The sequence below is a fragment of the Corylus avellana genome, chromosome 4 (genome assembly GCF_965113065.1).
Source record: "Corylus avellana chromosome 4, dhCorAvel1.hap1.2, whole genome shotgun sequence".
NCBI lineage: Eukaryota > Viridiplantae > Streptophyta > Magnoliopsida > Fagales > Betulaceae > Corylus > Corylus avellana.
In genome coordinates, this window is record NC_142493.1 from 8,670,661 (window position 1) to 8,687,557 (window position 16,897).

A 16,897-nucleotide genomic window follows, 5' to 3' on the forward strand; every position below is an offset into this window, starting at 1 on the left:
AAGATTCAGCAAAGATTGAAACATTTGTTGTGAAAATACCTCCAGCCCAATTTGCAATGGGCCTTCAGAGACTGTTTAGCATCTCATACTGGACGACCCTTTTGCAAGAATCATTTGGGGGAGTTCCAAATAGCCCATAAACTCCAACGTTTTTGGGTCCTAGCCCATTGTAATATGAACCACTATTAAGAGCCTGTTTGAGATTGCGTTTGAGAAATAAAGCTTTTAAGTTAAAAAAATGTTTTTTGGCAAAAATTTCATGAAGATTTTGTCAAAAGTACGTTTTGGCCATTGTTGAACCCTTAAAAGCACCTTTAATTTTGTTTATCAAACATTACTTTTTTTCTTCAAACGAACTTTTTGTGTGTTAAACGCACTTTTAGACCCTCAAACAAACACCCAAACAAACTCTAAATAGCATTCCCCAATGGAAACTAATATTAGGGAAGCACATGCGGCTGTCCTTCTCTGCAGCTCGAAGGGTATTCAATGCTTAACCATTTTTGCCATCAACAAGGCCCTTAGGCACAGCTCATTACTTATTGGTCTTCTGCTCTATCATCTTTGAGATTCATCAGCTCAACAGCACCATCTCATCTAGAATCGGAGTGCATCAAAGATTTTCAGATGTGCCAACTTCTGTGCACACCAAGTAGTTAAATGGGTTGTTTTCTATCATTTGTTTGGAAACATTTCCAATTACTCCCCCCAGAATCGGAGTGCATCAAAGATTTTCAGATGTGCCAACTTCTGTGCACACCAAGTAGTTAAATGGATTGTTTCCTGTCATTTGTTTGGAAACATTTCCAATTACTCCCCCCATCGATCCTATCCTTGTGACCTCTCCTTTTCTTTGTATTGCTTAAGAAAACAAGAAAAAGAAAACTTGGGGTAGATTTTTGTAATAGGTTCTATTAGTAATAGCTGTCCAACTTCTAATAAAATCATTGACAGATATTAATCACAAAATGCAGGTGACCTCATACACACACTCATCCATATCTTTCTCTCAAATCAAATACCCTGCCGTATCCAATTACTTTCATGAGACTAATTTCCTTTAATGATTTTAACTACAAGTCGAATGAACTAATTTATAAAACAAAGAGGTAAAAAACTTGCAAATCCAAGGAATGTCACTAGAATTACATCAGGAATATAGGTATATTATACAGTGAAAAGAACATATTTCATTGAGACACATATACAACAGGGTAGATATTCCCTAAAATTCGACAGATTAACAGTATTTTTCAATTATTTTCAATGTCTATAAATCAAGCCTATGCTTCAGCTTTCGTAATCAAAATAAATTGTGAAAAGGCCAAAAAATAAAAGAACATAACATTATAAACCATACAGAGAAGGTGGTAGCAAAATTCAGCACCAGTAAAATTGGTTTTTGACTGCAAATCTGCTATTCTTCTGTAAATTGCCTCCCTCATAATCCATTGTCCACTTCTCAAATGTACACTCAACGAAATCATAGTACCCACCATGCACAAAGAGTTCTCCTCTAGCCACTTTTTCTTCTATCCATGGATAAGTGAGCAGATTTGACAAGGAATGGTAGACTGATTCCTGTCGTAGAATTACAGAAACATGTAAGAGGCTTAGATACTCAACATGCAAGAACCTTTTATAAATCAGAAGTGTCGTCTTTATATATTCAGAGCACCACTCACGATGTAATAATCCCCCCCACCCCACGGGATTCATTTGATGGTCAAGATTTAAAATTGGTGCTTCTAATGGTGTACACTATGCCACATTATTTAAATTTTTTTAAAAACATGACAACATTAAAGTGAATAGTGTAACATCTAGTGTTTTTATCTTAATCACTTATGGTGTTCCATGCTTAGGTGTCTATTTCCTGTTGGATGGCACAAAGGACCTGCTTTATGTCAAGTCCTTGTAAAAATTATTCTTTTTCCGAATCCCATATTCGAGAATACATTACATTATTACCAAAATAAAGATGTGAATATTAATGTTGAATCAAACAGTCAAACAATGGGATTTGATATTTCAAATTAAGGATGAAAGATTACCTTCTCACAGTGTCTGCACTGCTGGTCAAAGCTTAGGTTGGAAGCTGCAGACTTTGTGATTAGCCTTGCATTGTTTCCAACAACAACCCAACTTCTAATAAAGCTACTGTATAGAAAAGTTTAGCAAAGTTAAAAAACAAAACATGAGAGCAATGTTATTTACCCAAAAGAAATAACACATACAAAAGACTAGTATGTTCTCTTAGAAAAGGTACTTAAATGATACATGTAAAATACTGGTAAAATGAGTGGGGGTGGTTGTCTTCATTTAACCTTGAATCTTCTTCATCTTGCATACTCATGAGGGCACGAATGCCTCCACAGCGGCTGTGGCCAATGACTAGTATGTTCTCAACCTGCAAAATAATAAAGTTTGATGCTTAAATCTATGTTCAAAAGTTAATTCTATCTAATACCATGACAAACACCACCACCCCCCCGCGCCCCTGGGGTCCACAATTCAAGGTATGAAATACTTACTTTAAGAGCATTTACAGCAAATTCTAATGCAGCATTTGTTTCTGAGGGTCCACTCTGAACACACAGGAAGAAAAAATGAAGGGGGAAAACACTTTGTAGCCTCAGTGCTTGTCTGTTTGGGAAGTAGAAATTCAAAATAAACCAAATGTAATGCAATACACCTCAAATGTGGGTACTAGATTTGCTATATTTCGAACCACGAATGCTTCTCCTGGTTGAAACCCCAAGATGTTTGAGGGGCAAACCCTAGAGTCTGCACAAGCAATAATCATGAACTGTTCCAAAACTTGTTAGTTTTAACAGGCTATCTATTCCTGACACTTGCAGAAAAATAGAAAAGAAAGAAAAGATGAGGGAAAAGGCCAAAGCTTGTCTACCCATGATGTTCTCAATGTTTATATAACACGCGCAATAAATAATTATGACTTAACCAGGAAAAATGATTACCTTTGGTGCTTGACCCTGGGCAAGATTTTGAAAATGTTCCAAGTTTTCTCTGTACAAATAACAATTCACTTCAGAAGAAACTAATTGCTTTAGAGCTCAACAACTTTAGGCCAGAGTTGTTTGCTGCTTACTTGAATTTACGCTTTTTGAATCTAAGAAATCGATGTTTCAGATCTTCGAAAAAGTCGCACACATTTTCAGTTTCAGCCAAGCTCTCCAGCCTGCTATTGTCAAGTTGCTGAGTCAGTCCTGGAGGCTCCTTGGAAGCCTTCAACTCTAAACGTGGACCAGTCCTGCAAGCATCAAAGCAATACATTTGAAGCAGCATATAAAAAAAAGAAAGATGTTTGTATGTTCAAGTTCAATGAGTTTTCAGACCCAGATTCTAATTTTCATGAACGAGGGTAAATAACAAATTTCCTGAAAAGGGTAAAAAAAAATAAATAAATAATACATGAAACGATTACATCATATTGAAATTTTCTCAGTTCTTGGTAAATCTTTATCAGAATCATATGAAATCAATTTCTACTCCAAATTTGGAAGAAAACTGCAGCTCATGATATTCAAATTTCAAAAATACTATTAGAATAACTACATAACGGCAGGGTAAAAAAACAAATTTGTAACAACGGTAATTAAACAGAAACTTACTTGAAAAAAGTCAATAATCTCAAATGGGTGTGCTCAATTTCTCCTGATTTCAGCTTAGGACCAAAGATCTGTTGCCAAAACGACAAGAAATTAACAAAACCAAATCAAAATCAGAATCCTCAACGGCAGAGAGCATTGAAGAACTTACTGTTGATGTCTTTAAGGTTGTTCTGCGGACATCCTTGGAGAAATTGAAAGGCTGTGAAAAGGTGGTCGGCGAAGGAGTTGCCATTGGAGAAGGGGATTCTGAGAGTGTTGAATAAACGGAAAAGTGAGTGGATTTGGAAGATGCATCGGCAGGAAAAGGTGGGTGAGTTGGTTGGATGAATCGAGCAACATTTGTTTAGTCTCCAAGAAAGACGGAGAAACCGAAGTTTTAAAAAAAAAAATGGGCCTAGTGTTTGTTGGCTGTTCGATCCCATTAACGGCCAACTAAGCGCTGCCATGAGAAATGTTGGACTTTCCACTTTAAGATGTGATGTGAAACACTACAGCACGTGCCTCTTCCACTGAGTTCTAATTTGGTGCTTTCTATCTATCTAGATTTCTCTTTTGAGCTGGCCCTTTATCCTATTTAATTATTTCTTTATTGTTTTCTTTGAAATTTCTGCAATTTTGCTGTTTCTATTGTTAGTAATTTAAACAATAAATATACGAGAGCAGATATGAAACTAGAGATAAAAATGCGAACGGATAATAATAATCGCTCGCATCTACTACTCGCATATGCGGATGTAGATAATAATTATAGCCATATTTTCTTTATATATATATATATATATATATATATATAACAAGGTTGCTTTTCGATTTGATAAGTTTATGACTATTATCTCAAAGTCATACCTCACGCCTCATAACCCCGACTTTTTTTTATTATTATTATGTTTACCGGGTTTGTAATTTATATTTTTTATATTTGTTGAATTTATAATGTTGTTAGATTTTACTGTTGGAAAAACTCTCTTGATTTGTTTTGATTTAATTGTCTTATATGTTCTTCCTTTATTATTATTATCTTTTCAAATATTTTTTTCCCATCACTAACCATAGATAAATGATACAGGAAACTAAGTAATGTATGAGATATAACTATAAAAAGATTATACATGAAACTAAATAAAGTATAATTTCATAGCAAAATGATTAGCGGGTGTAATATGAATAAGAGTATTCAACTATAGATAATTTTTTTTTTTGTATTTACTAGAAGCAAGACTTACAACTTCAAGGTATAAAATACTCATTATCTCGTATGCAGATAACGGATAATAACTGCAATAACCGCGCCGATGCAAGTGCAAATACCAAAAATCATTATTCGCATTTTGTGGATATGGATATTAATTGCTAATCAACGTAGTCGCATTCTCATTTTCACCCCTATATGAGACTCACTTGCCCAAACAAATTTTGAGTTGTTCACCTACCTGTTTGGACATGTCAATCTCATACGAACTCTTTCATATTTGTTACCTAAATTGCTATCAATTTAGATAGGAAGATCTGAATCTGTTTACTTTTTTTTTGTCTAATCGAATCCGTTTACTTAACTACATATTCATTTATTTATTTAGATCAAACCAAGTTACAAAAGATTAATTTGTCAAGTGAATCTTAGAATTGGTTAAACTACACTTTATCCTTGAAATAGGAAATTGGTTATGATTTATCTTGAAATTACAAAAGGTTCTAAATTTGCTATTGCTAAAAGTTCTAAATTTAAGAAGTATCATCCTTCCATCATCTTCAACTTAGTTACATACACCTACGAATATTAATTATATCTATATAAATATAATATGTATTATACAAAAAACAAAAGGTGATAAAACATTTGCTAAACAAACTATCCAACATATCTTTCTATTTAGGTTGTTAAAATCTAGGCATACCCGACTTTCGACCAACTTCTATTTGATCGGGTTAGAAGGGAAAATTGAAGTATGATCAAACTCGAGATAGGGTCAATCCCTATTTCTATATATTATGGCACTTCGCTAGCATCCTTAACACTGTTTTTCGGGTGAACAAACAAAAAGTGAGTCAAATACTTAATATGCAAATACAATTAAACATTTAAAACAGTTTTGAAAAGGGAAAAATACATTTTACTCCCCCGAATTATCCACTCATTTGCACTTTTAACCTCAATGTTTAAAAATGACACTTTACCCCCCCCCCCCCCAAAAAACTTCCAAATTGTTGCAATTCGACCTTTTTTTTTTTTTCCAAAATACTCTCATCCCAAGTTAAAAAATTAAAAATTAATTTTATTTTTTTAAAAAAAATTAAAATTAAATTAGGGGTGGCTTCGACCACCCCAGACCGACTAACCCTTAATTTTTTTTTAAAAAAAATTTAACTTAAGATGGGGGCATTTTGGGAAAAAAGAAGAAGTTAGAATGGTTGAATTGCAACAATTTGAAAGTTTGGAGGGAGAGGGGGTAAAGTGTTACTTTTTAAACATTGAAGTTAAAAATGCAAATGGGTGGATAGTTTAAGTGGATAAAGTGTATTCTCCCCTTTTGAAAATCTTTTTCTTTTTTCTTTTTCTATTATCAATCCTATTTCTTCCATAAAATCACATGAATTAGAACATTCATCATAAAATATCAATTGTAAAATTTTGTGTCATCTTTTAAAAGAAAAATCATTTTTCTTTCTTATTGCCACATTGGGAAAGAGATCAATCAAAATGAAATCAAGATTGCTTAGAAAGCTTCATCACGGCATGATGAGGTCTTTCGCACCGTGACACACAGCTAGGATTTCATCGTTAACTCTCTGGCATTTCGAAACTTTTTCAGGTCACGTTATGACGAGATTTGCACATGACTAGATATAAACTTTTTGTGGTTGTGCACTCCGTATCATGATAGGTTTTGAAAGAGAGAAGGCCAAGACTTCTCTGAGGCTATGTGTCATGTTTTCGTAATGAAGTTCTTTGTACAAGAAAAGGCCGAGACTTCTCTAAGGCTTTGCATCATGTATATATCATGATGGCGGAGACTTCTTTGAGGCGTTGTGTCATGTCTATGTTGTGACGTGCTTTGAATAGGAGAATGTTAAGACTTCTTAGAGACCATTTGTAACAAACCTGTCAAGACAGGCTTTGAACAGAGCAGGCAACGATCAACCTAAAACCACCTAAACATAAAACACTTAATATTTTCACACCAAAATCTTAGGTGATGAAAGAAATCACATGTAAAATTTTAAATACCGAATGAAAGCCAACTTCTAAAACTTAACAATAACATGTATAACATATATAACATGTAGTATATAACTATATGTTATTATATAGTCCGTGGTTTATTTAACACGTCCAATGATGTGGAATCATATAATACTTTTGAGAAGCTATGTATAAAAATTCAATTGGTGAAATTTTGTTTACCCAGCCTAATTGTTTGTAAAATCACATACCAAGTATGGACATGTATTTTCGTACGATTGGACTATTCTAAAAGCAAATCCACTTCATATTTGTTAAAAGCCACGTTCCTCTCCTCTTATATGTACACATGTCACACCATCTTCAGCCTCCTCCGCTCCACGCTAATATCTTTGCTACCGTTCATGCACGCTACATGCCACCACCCATCCCTACTTCTTTTTGGTACACGTGACTGGTCTTCGGCTCCTTGGTCTCTTCCACACATAGTTGGTTTCTTATTTTTGCTTATGAAGATTTCCAAATCTGGTTGCAAATTTTTTTGAGGTGTTCTGCGGACACCAAGATGGTGCCTCCCGATCCAACTTCCATCCCCTTTCGCTGCTGTAGTTCTCATTCTGGTGTGCATTCGTTGTGATTATTCTCTTTGTGACTTTGTTGTTCCATCTCTTGTTCGCCTTCTCAAATTGCCTTCATTGGCGGCCAATTTTCTTGGCATTTGTGCCAAGAATATATAGGATTGTGTCATTAGTTTGATATATTCCTTTCTAATTTATGTTTTACTTGTTATGTTGGTGCTTATTATCGGGCTGCCCATCCATTTTTGTGTTTCATTTGTTGTAATCTTTTCCTTATTGCTCACAAAAAAAAAAAAAAAAAAAAAAAAGAAGGAACATTCCAATTGCAACAAAACTCCGTTGCTGTTGTTCTGGCTTTTATGATCAAGATGATTTCTCGAGAAAGTAAAGAGAGAATAGAAGATGCTGTTGTTCTGGCTTGGTTCAAAATCTTTTGGCAATCCAATTCAATTTCACAATATGTTTTTGTGCTAGATTAAGATCTTATACATCTTTTAGAGCTCTTAAAATGCTAATCCTTATTTTAAAATTATATCACATCAACATTTATCACCTTTAGATAAATTTAATTTTTGTAATTTTTTATCTCATAGAATTACCTATAAAAATATAGGGAGAATCCTCATCCCTCTTTGCTTATTACTTTAATCAATACTATATAATAATATAATAGAACCCACAAAGGAATGCAAATTTGTATTTTAAAGGTGTAGTTAGGAGCAAATCAGGGATGAATTTGTTTTCTTCAATTTTCACCGGAATGCCAACTTGCATGTCTGATCTAATTTGTGCTGACGTATGCTGACGTATGCATTTCAGCAAATCATTTAGGCAGACTTGGGCTTATACTTCCGGCTAAAAATTAAGCCCAATTAAATGGGCCGCTGTGCTAGTGAGCAAGCCCAATTAATGTGAAAATATGCATATCATTAGATGCACTAACTTTAAATCTTAACCGTGCAATGAATACTTTCAATTTCATTTGAAATAGAGAAACTCCTTGCCTTTTCCGTGGTGAGGGATAACGATCCCAATCAGACTTGGCCTAGGTGCTGAAAAAAAGCAAATATTGTAGTTTTTTAAGGGTTCAGATTTAATTTCGCTTTCTCTCTCTTTTTCATGAAACACTTGAAATTAAATCCGAACCCTTAAAAAAACTACAATACCCGTAATGTAGTAAAAAACAGTACCAAAGCCTAATCCCAATCTATAATATCAGTTCCACAAAAGTAATGCTAGAAGTATGATTATTGTCTTTCTTTTATTCTCAAAAGTGAGTTGATTAAATTTGTGATGATAATTATGAAATTTCGATCAGACGATAATTTAAAAAGCCTTGTTATCTTTAGAAAAGGAAAAAAAGAAAAGAAAAAGTAATAACAAATGAGATAAGGTTTCGTAAGAAGATAAATCTCATGCTGCTTATCTTTTTCATAGTCTTTTATGAGTTAGTACGACAGTTTGCTTTCAACAGGGACAGGGTGATATACCTTTTGTACAATGAAAGCATGATGTTTTTTATACGGCTTGGAAGCTGCTTGTGTTGGGGGACAAAATGCACCACACACTTGTGCATCACAGATTCTGCAGGGATTTCGTCACTATGAAAACTCCAAAATACCTCTCTCTCTCTCTCTCTCTCGTGTATCACGCGACTGTCAGCTTCCACCATCTGTTTTCTCCACCTTTTCTGCTCCACTGCCCACCACCTTTGATCTAAAAGCTCAATGTCTTTCATCATTGCCGTGTGTAGAGCATTTTTCATGGGACTTTTTAACTTTGCGCTCTATTTTAATTAAAAAATCACTTTTTTTTTTTTTTTTTAGCTATATAATTTTTAAAACACTTGCATTCCGCAAAGCAAATTAGAGATTCACTTTCATTATTCTTTTTTCTTCTTTTTTTTTTTTAGGATTTTTTTATTCTTTTTCCAACATTCATATATTTGAAAATTTGTTCTTCCCTAACAATTATGTATTTGAAAATTTATCTTTCCTTAACAGTCATATTTTTCAACATTTGTCTATCCTAACTCATATATTTTCACAAAATAAAAAAATAAAAAAATCATTTTCAAATAGTTATATGGGAAAAATACACTTTATTCCCGGACCCATTTGCACTTTTAATCCTAATGTTTAAAAAGTAACACTTTAACCCCTCTCCCCCAAACTTTCAAATTGTTGCAATTCGACCATTCTGACTTTTTGTTTCCAAAATACCCTCATCCTTTTTTTATTTTGAAAAAAAATAAAGAAAAAGAAAAAGTAAAGTAAAGTCAGAATGGTCGAATTGCAACAATTTGTAAGTTTTGGAAAATAAAGTGTCACTTTTTAAACATTGGAGTTAAAAGTGCAAATTGGTAGATAATTCAGAGGGGTAAAATGTATTTTCTCCTAGTTATATGCATTCAATATAAATAAGACAATTTCTTCTCCAATCTTTGTTCACCTCAACCAAAGTTTCTTTTAGAGAGAAAAGAAGATACTATGGTCCCCAAATATGAGTACTGTTTATGTTCTCCAAAATTTTCACCAAATTGGAGAGTGGGATGAAGAACCAAAAAGTCGCATTTTAGCATTTTGACCTACCAAATTAGGGATTTCAACAAAATAGAGAGGCAGATGAGAATGCTTCTTTTATATATCCCCATGAGTTAACAAGGAATTTGTTGATTATGTTTCCAGCATGCTTTATTAATCTCAACTTGGTTTTATAAATAGACTGACAAATGGAATAAGATAACATCAATCCTACTAGCAAATCCTATCAAGAAAAGATAATAAGATAATTAACCCCACTCAAAAGATAATAACCATCCCTAATTCAATTATTTCTCCTAATCATAATCTTACCACTAAGGGAAACTACTGGCAATCTTTTGAAGCTAAGTACATAGTCAAGGAGATGAAGTTCAACTTGCCAACACCAAAGAAGATGGTGCTGAAGGTAAGAAAAAAGGATGCCAGAGAGGGGGAGGCTCTCTAAGACAAGGAGGTAGCTAAGGTTTTCAAAAATCTGAACCTTAAAAAACAAAGTATTAATATAAACCACCAACACCAAAACCGACCCCGACCGACCTGGTTGGTTTGTCAAATTTTTCTATCCGACCCGACTGACCAGAACTGGAAACCAGCCGATTTCGATGAGTTTTTGGTCAGGTCACTTTGTTGGGTAGATTTTGAGGCATTTGTGCAGCCTTAAGGAGAAAGAGAACATTTTAACTTAGAAGACTAATGCAGGACGCCTGCAAAAGCAGGGGAAACATCATTTGTAAAAATAACAGATGCAATAACCAGGAGGGCAGAAAAATGGATGAACTTAAAAAGTAACTGTAATCACCCAGAAATTCAACATCAACTGTCAAAAAGTAGGCTATTTGCAAAGAGATGCTTGGACAAGGAACAGATTGATGAACTATAGACTACCTTGTCTAGAATCTGATCATTGTCAAGCACCATGAATTATGGCTTGTGAATCTACAAGGAGGTGGAGATTGAGCATAGTTGTCTACTGCTATGATTTGGGAGATATAAGTATACTGCATCCTTGTAAGGAGGTAAACCCTAGAATACAAGTCTGTTAACTCTACTTAAACCACTTATATCGAAGTGGATGATTTAATTAACCAAACAACTTATAAGAGTTCCACAAGATTTGTATTAATTATGTTGATTAAGCAGAAATAACTGGTCCAATTGAGTCACCAAAACCCTGTCCATGAGCATATGCAGAGTAAAAGGAAAAAACAAATTAAAAAACAAATATGAAAAAAAAAATAATTAAAAAATAAAGGTGGACATAGAAGGATGAGATATGCCCTTTGGCAAATTGAAGCATAGTGCACAACTTGGGAGCAAGAGCAAGCCCCTGCATTTTCAGCAAGCCATACTGGAAATTTCACCTCTTTGGTGGTCTCCATCCCACAAAAGTATCTTTACATTTTCAGCAGTGTTTTTCCAGATATTAAATGCCGATAAGAGACAAAACTCAAAGAATAGTCAAATGGCCTATAGATATAATCCCAATTATAAACATACAGATTTAATATAACCAACAAAAACCAAGAAAATAAGTTCCAACTGTAATTATGTGAGAAGTTCTAAATTTACAGTTGATATGCAAAATGAAATGTAAAATGCCCCCAAATAAAGAACGATATACCAACTCACAAATATGAGGTAAAATAGGATCACAAAGAGCCCTTGAGAACTAATATTTGCTTCTCTGCTTGTTAAACATTTCAATTTTCAAAAACATAAATTCTGCAAGATATCCAAAGTGATTGATTTGCAGTATGACCAGATCAGGATTAAAAGAAATGTTTCTTCAGGATGACAGACGTACAGGCTCTGGAAAAATTGAAAGTAAACTGCACATGCGGAATAAATGCAAGAAAAAGCAATAACTATAATCGAACCCGTGATGGCTAAGCATGTCACTGGAAGTTCCTCCAAGAATGAATAGCTTCTGCTCCCACTAAGTCTGTTATGGAACTTTTTCAGGCACACTTTTGTATTGCCTACTCCGAGTCTGACAATTAATCATAACAAGCAGGATTACTCTGGAATTATTTAGATACATCTACAAAAGTAACTGTGCAACCAAATTGCTCCAATTTGTAAATCATAGATCTCTCACAGCCTCCAGCACACAAAATAATCCATTTGCTGAGCTTAAGAAACTAGTGGTACCAGCTCCAACCTATTCTTTTGGATAAATTCACCAATGACCAGGACCAAGCCCTAGAGGCCATTTGGAGCCAAGCACCATTCCATTAGGATCCAAACACAAATTGACCACTTAGCTTCTGATTTCATGTCTTCAATCAGTTTCAAGGAAAGAACAGATAGCACACTTACAAAAACCCCGTGGAAGTGATATTAATATCAACACCATTATTGAAAAACTATTGGCATATTTGGTAAACTTTTTAGAACTCCTTTTTTTTTTTTTTCTTTTTTTTTTTTAAAAAAAAAAAAAAAAAAAAAAAAAACACTGAAAAGCATAATCTAATCAACAGTAATCAAACGATTTTTATATGTGGCCTCCTATCACTAACACACTTTTCAAAACAATGCCTCCTTCTATTTAACCTGTTTTTCTCCAGTATTCCCCTTTATCTTCTATTTCCATAATCTTTGTTTGTCTATTGTAGAACTAGACCTCTCCCTATAACCCCTACCTTTACTGTTTTTCCCCACTTTGCTTCTAGTTTTCTTTCACTTTTTTTTCTCCTCGTCCACAAAACCCCTTCAAATACCAGATCTCTCCTCTCATTTGGAATAGCCAATTTTCTCTACGATCCCACCAAAAATCCTCCTCGTGGCCCCTGATGGAACCCAATAAAAAATTCAAGAACTGAAGGGAAAATTCAACAAGAAGTTCTAGTTAGAATCGGAACAAACAACATACAAGAGGATTGATTAGCCAAGTCTCTCCCCCCCAGTGGGAGCACAATTCATCTCGTCTTCGCTTTTATAACCATCTGCTAAAGAGACCCAGAGCACCACTAACTTCCCATCTCCGACAATATGCAAAAAATACATGCAAATAATCATTCCACACCCTACACTACACTAATACATGCAAACAACCGACCATATGGAATACACTCCACATTTGGATAACCCCACTAGCCACGCCCTATTTTTTACACCATAAAACTGAGTTGAACATCACCATATTGCAGCCCCACAGCCCCGACAATTGGATGGGGGCCTAACACTCATCCCCCTTCCCTCTCTTGAGATAAACTTTGTCCTCAAGGTATAGATTTGGGAAATGGAGGGAGAGCCGGTCAACCAAAGCAAAGCCTTCAAAGGCTGTCTGGCTTTCTGCAGAATGGGCATTTGCAATGAAGAGCAACAGCAGGATCAGACACTTATGGCCAGGAGCAAACCATTCGTTGCAATTGAAACACAAACCCTTTTCTCACGTACACTGCATTTCTTCTCACATAAAGTTTTTCACCGCAGAAGCAAAATGTCTAGTGGTTGACGGAAGGTGTGACAGCGGGTGCCATAGTTGGGATGGCAGGCCATATAGATCACCTTTGACAACAGATGCATTTGTCCCTCATTTAGGCCATCTAAATGGTTTCACGCAAGGTTTCACTCTTAAACATGTGAACCTCAGCAGTGATTTCCTCTTTTAAGTCCTCCCATAAAGGTATCTATTAGTGCCTTCTGAGGCCAGCCAACCCCACAGTTCATGAACTGTTTGAACTCACATCGATAATCTCTCAAAGTTCCAATCTGCACAATATTGGATAATGCCTCATCAAAATCTTCATTATCAGTAGGTCCAAAATGTGCTAACAATTCTTTCTCAGAATTTCCCACAACACCATTAAACTTCCTGCATCCTACATTTATCCCAAATACATGAAAATAAACCAACCCACATCCTAAATTACACTACAATACATGCAATACCCACCACATCTGCATACCTCCCACTAGTCATACCCTGTTTTTTGTAACATAACAACAGAGCTGAAAATGACCGTGTTGCAGCCCCTCAACCCAACAAGTGGTCCACGAAGCTGCATCCCTACTCACCCGGTCCATGCACCCCATGACCCAACAGTTAGATGGGGCCTAACAGACCCCTCTCACACCTCTTTCTCTTTGGTCTCCAATCGTTTTCTGTTTTTTGGTATTTTGTGCTCCAATCCCCATACCAACTACTGAACTGGAGATATTTGTTAAAATGGCAGCAGACTGGTGTAGTTGCAGAGACATGGTATCTATTAGATGACACAGGCAAAGAATTAACAGTCTTTGTATAACGGCTCAGCCATTAACTAATTTGGCTGATCAATGCGACAGTATAGTTTCCTTTAGATCTCTGCATTAATCAATAAATACTAAGAAAAGTAAAATAACTTTTGCAGAAAGCTATTGAAGAGACAACTTTCAAGGTTCCCATCAACCAGGTCCTCTTCATGGCTATCAACGTAACCGAATTTAACTAACCTCAGTCATCCAATCTTACACAAGATGATAATCACAGTGGAGGAAACATTAACAATCCTCCTCATAGCCGTTGAAAAAATGACTAGAAGCAAATTGCTGCGAATCATATAAACGATTGACTAAATGGGAACCATTGAACAAGACGCACAGCAGCAGCTCTACATAATATAATCGTACATACCATACAAAAGCACAACAGCTACAACATCAACAACAAAAGGAAGAAGAAGAAGAAGAAGTCTTACTTCACCAAGTAGCCTTTAACCTTTCAGAATCGGCAAGCTACTCAAGAACTCATCAAGACCTTCAAAAAACCCAATCCCTTCAATGTTATCCTCTTCCCCATTACCTGCATTAATCCCTCGCGCTGGCTCCTCCGCCTCATTACTGAACTCCACATTCAAATCCAATTTTCCCAACTCCGCCACGCCCCTCTTCCCCGCACCGCTGCCGCCGCCGCCCGACTTCTTACTCGCCTCCGCCTTTGAACCCTCCAAAGTTTCACCGCTGGCCGCATTGGATTGCCCCCTCCTCACTCTCTCATTCTGAGCTTTCTTCACATATGCACTCGCGGAGGCTTTTTTCTTCGCCTTTCTCTTCCTCCTATTACTTCCCCACTCATCATCCGAATCATCACTCGAATCAGAAATCTCCAAAAGCGCATCATGGTCGTCGTAATAAACCCTCGGCGCGCTCTTCGGTTTCGAAACGTTTCGGTTTGCTCCCCCGGCGGCTGGCACGGGACAAGCGAACACCGGCGAGATCGGCGTCCACTTCGACGACCCGCTCGAGTCTCTAGCATTACACGAAAGTCCCAACGGGAAGAACCCCCAGCAACAGAAGTACGTGTCCTTGTCCGTCACAGGCGGTGACGGTATCATCACCGCGTGGAAAGCCATCTTACATTTCTGGCACCGGAGAGTACACTCCTCGTAGACCTTGGGGTACTCGTAGAGCACGTAGCAGTACGGACACGCCGTCCAGAAACTCGGCGATTCTGACTCAACAGGACGAGTTTCTTGCCGAGTCGACTCAGGAGTAGGACGAGATTGTCGAGACGACTCAGGAGTAGGCCGAGATTGTCGAGTCGGCTCAGGAGTAGGCCGAGATTGCCGAGTCGGCTCAGGAGTAGGCCTTAATTGCTGAGTCGGCTCGGGAGTGGGCCGAGATTGCTGAGTCGACTCTGGAGTAGGCCGAGATTGGCCAGTGGACTCAGGTGGAGGCCGAGATTGCCCAGTCGACTCGGTGACATGATTGAAACTCGGTCTATCTTCGTCTGCGCTTACTACTTTTCCGTCCTTGGTTCGAGGGCTTCTTCTCACAGATGGTTGTGGCTGAGTCGACTCGGAGGCCAAGAAAATGCTGAGCGCGTGATCAAAATCGGCTTTCTTGGCGGGGTGGGAGAGGACGGACCAGGCGTCGGCGACGAGCCTGAAGGCCTGATCGGCGAATCCGAGTCGGTTCCTCTCCGGGCTGAGGAGGATGGCGAGCCGGCGGAACTGAGTGGCGATGAGCTCGAGGCTCTGAGTCGGCTGTACGAGCTGGAGGATGGCGTACCAGTTTGGCTGGCCGTCGGGGATCCGGGACTCTCCGGCTAGGAGCGTGTCTGCGACAGCGATTATTTGGTCCGCGGACTCCATTTTCGTCCTCGGGTCGGAGTCACGTGCCCGGATCGCGAAACTCTTTGCCCCGTGAAAGTCGGTTGTCATCAGAAGCCTCTCTGCTATGCTCAGCCACCTCTCCGCCTCTGCTCTGTTTGCGCTACCTTCCATTTCTGCTGCGCTCTCTCTCTCTTTCCCTCTGATTTTGTGTTGGGTTAGGACAGTTGTGGAAAGAAGTGGGAGAAATTTTGGAGAGGGTAAGACTCCGGGTGGACCAAAAAGGACAGTGTTTTACTGTTTGGTAGGGTAAGTTGGAGTTGAGTATGGCTCTGGTTGAGGATATTTTGGTAAATCCGGAGACCTGATTGGGTAAAATCCGTAGTGGATTCTTGAGCTGTTGCTAGATTTGGTAGTGTGACTGACTGTGTAAGAAACTATAATGTGGGCTTTTGCCTCCCTCTGCAGACCGCAGTTAAGGCATCGAAACTCGAAAGTGGTCGGAAGGAGAAAAAAAATAATAAAATAAAAAGCAACTGAGGTTGTCCGTCCGTGCTTGTGTTTTGACTTTTGGACGTTTGCAAAGCGGAGAGAATTTTTTTTAATATAAAAACACACAATTCTACCTTTTCTTTTTCTTTTTTTCAATTGGAAGTAAAAAGGAAAAAAATTTACCTATAAAGAAAATGTAATTGTATATCACAATCATCATTTTTCACAAAATAGTCCAATTCATAATTCCATTTTCGGTGACAAATTTATTTTCTGTTGGGTGACATCTGGACAGGAGACATTATGTACACATTCAAACATTTGCGAATGCAGTATTTTGTAACCCCATTTAATAGGTCACGTTTTGCGAATGGAGTATTTGCCAATAAAAAATCTAACAAGCTCCTCATTTAGTCCTTTGGTGACAAAACCT

At 37.2% G+C, this 16,897-nt stretch overlaps 2 protein-coding genes across 6 annotated transcripts; both read right to left on the minus strand.

Moving 5' to 3' along the window:
• Positions 1–1,123: 1,123 nt before the first annotated feature.
• On the minus strand, positions 1,124–4,074 carry LOC132177615 (beta carbonic anhydrase 5, chloroplastic). Of its 2 annotated transcripts, none has more exons than XM_059590006.2 (9): positions 3,784–4,074; positions 3,636–3,703; positions 3,113–3,274; positions 2,982–3,030; positions 2,696–2,809; positions 2,535–2,588; positions 2,328–2,410; positions 2,055–2,157; positions 1,124–1,581 (listed from the first exon to the last, which is right to left on the minus strand). In XM_059590006.2, exons 1-9 carry the CDS (start codon positions 3,865–3,867, stop codon positions 1,381–1,383), a joined length of 918 nt encoding a protein of 305 aa, XP_059445989.2. In that variant the 5' UTR covers positions 3,868–4,074; the 3' UTR covers positions 1,124–1,380. The 2 variants fall into 2 exon arrangements, with proteins under 2 accessions (XP_059445989.2, XP_059445988.2); XM_059590005.2 differs by having other exon boundaries at positions 2,055–2,160; positions 3,784–4,073.
• A 6,129-nt stretch (positions 4,075–10,203) lies between these two features.
• On the minus strand, positions 10,204–16,437 carry LOC132177530 (uncharacterized). 4 transcript variants are annotated; one of them, XM_059589895.2, is made up of 2 exons: positions 14,620–16,437; positions 10,204–10,641 (listed from the first exon to the last, which is right to left on the minus strand). In XM_059589895.2, the coding sequence occupies exon 1, from the start codon at positions 16,144–16,146 to the stop codon at positions 14,635–14,637; it is 1,512 nt and encodes a 503-aa protein (XP_059445878.1). In that variant the 5' UTR covers positions 16,147–16,437; the 3' UTR covers positions 10,204–10,641; positions 14,620–14,634. The 4 variants fall into 4 exon arrangements, with proteins under 4 accessions (XP_059445878.1, XP_059445879.1, XP_059445877.1 ...); XM_059589896.2 differs by lacking the exon at positions 10,204–10,641 and adding an exon at positions 10,679–11,927; XM_059589894.2 differs by lacking the exon at positions 10,204–10,641 and adding an exon at positions 12,817–13,651.
• Positions 16,438–16,897: the final 460 nt, after the last annotated feature.

What these genes read in the sequence shown, in the direction of transcription:
- LOC132177530 (XM_059589895.2), bottom strand. Translation starts at nt 16,146, where the DNA reads ATGGAAGGTAGCGCAAACAGAGCAGAGGCGGAGAGGTGGCTGAGCATA.
- LOC132177615 (XM_059590005.2), bottom strand. Translation starts at nt 3,867, where the DNA reads ATGGCAACTCCTTCGCCGACCACCTTTTCACAGCCTTTCAATTTCTCC. An exon ending in TTCAAAAAGCGTAAATTCAA is followed by an intron (nt 3,031 to 3,112) that starts GTAAGCAGCAAA and finishes TTATTTGTACAG; the next exon opens with AGAAAACTTGGAACATTTTC. An exon ending in CAAGATGAAGAAGATTCAAG is followed by an intron (nt 2,161 to 2,327) that starts GTTAAATGAAGA and finishes TTTTCTATACAG; the next exon opens with TAGCTTTATTAGAAGTTGGG.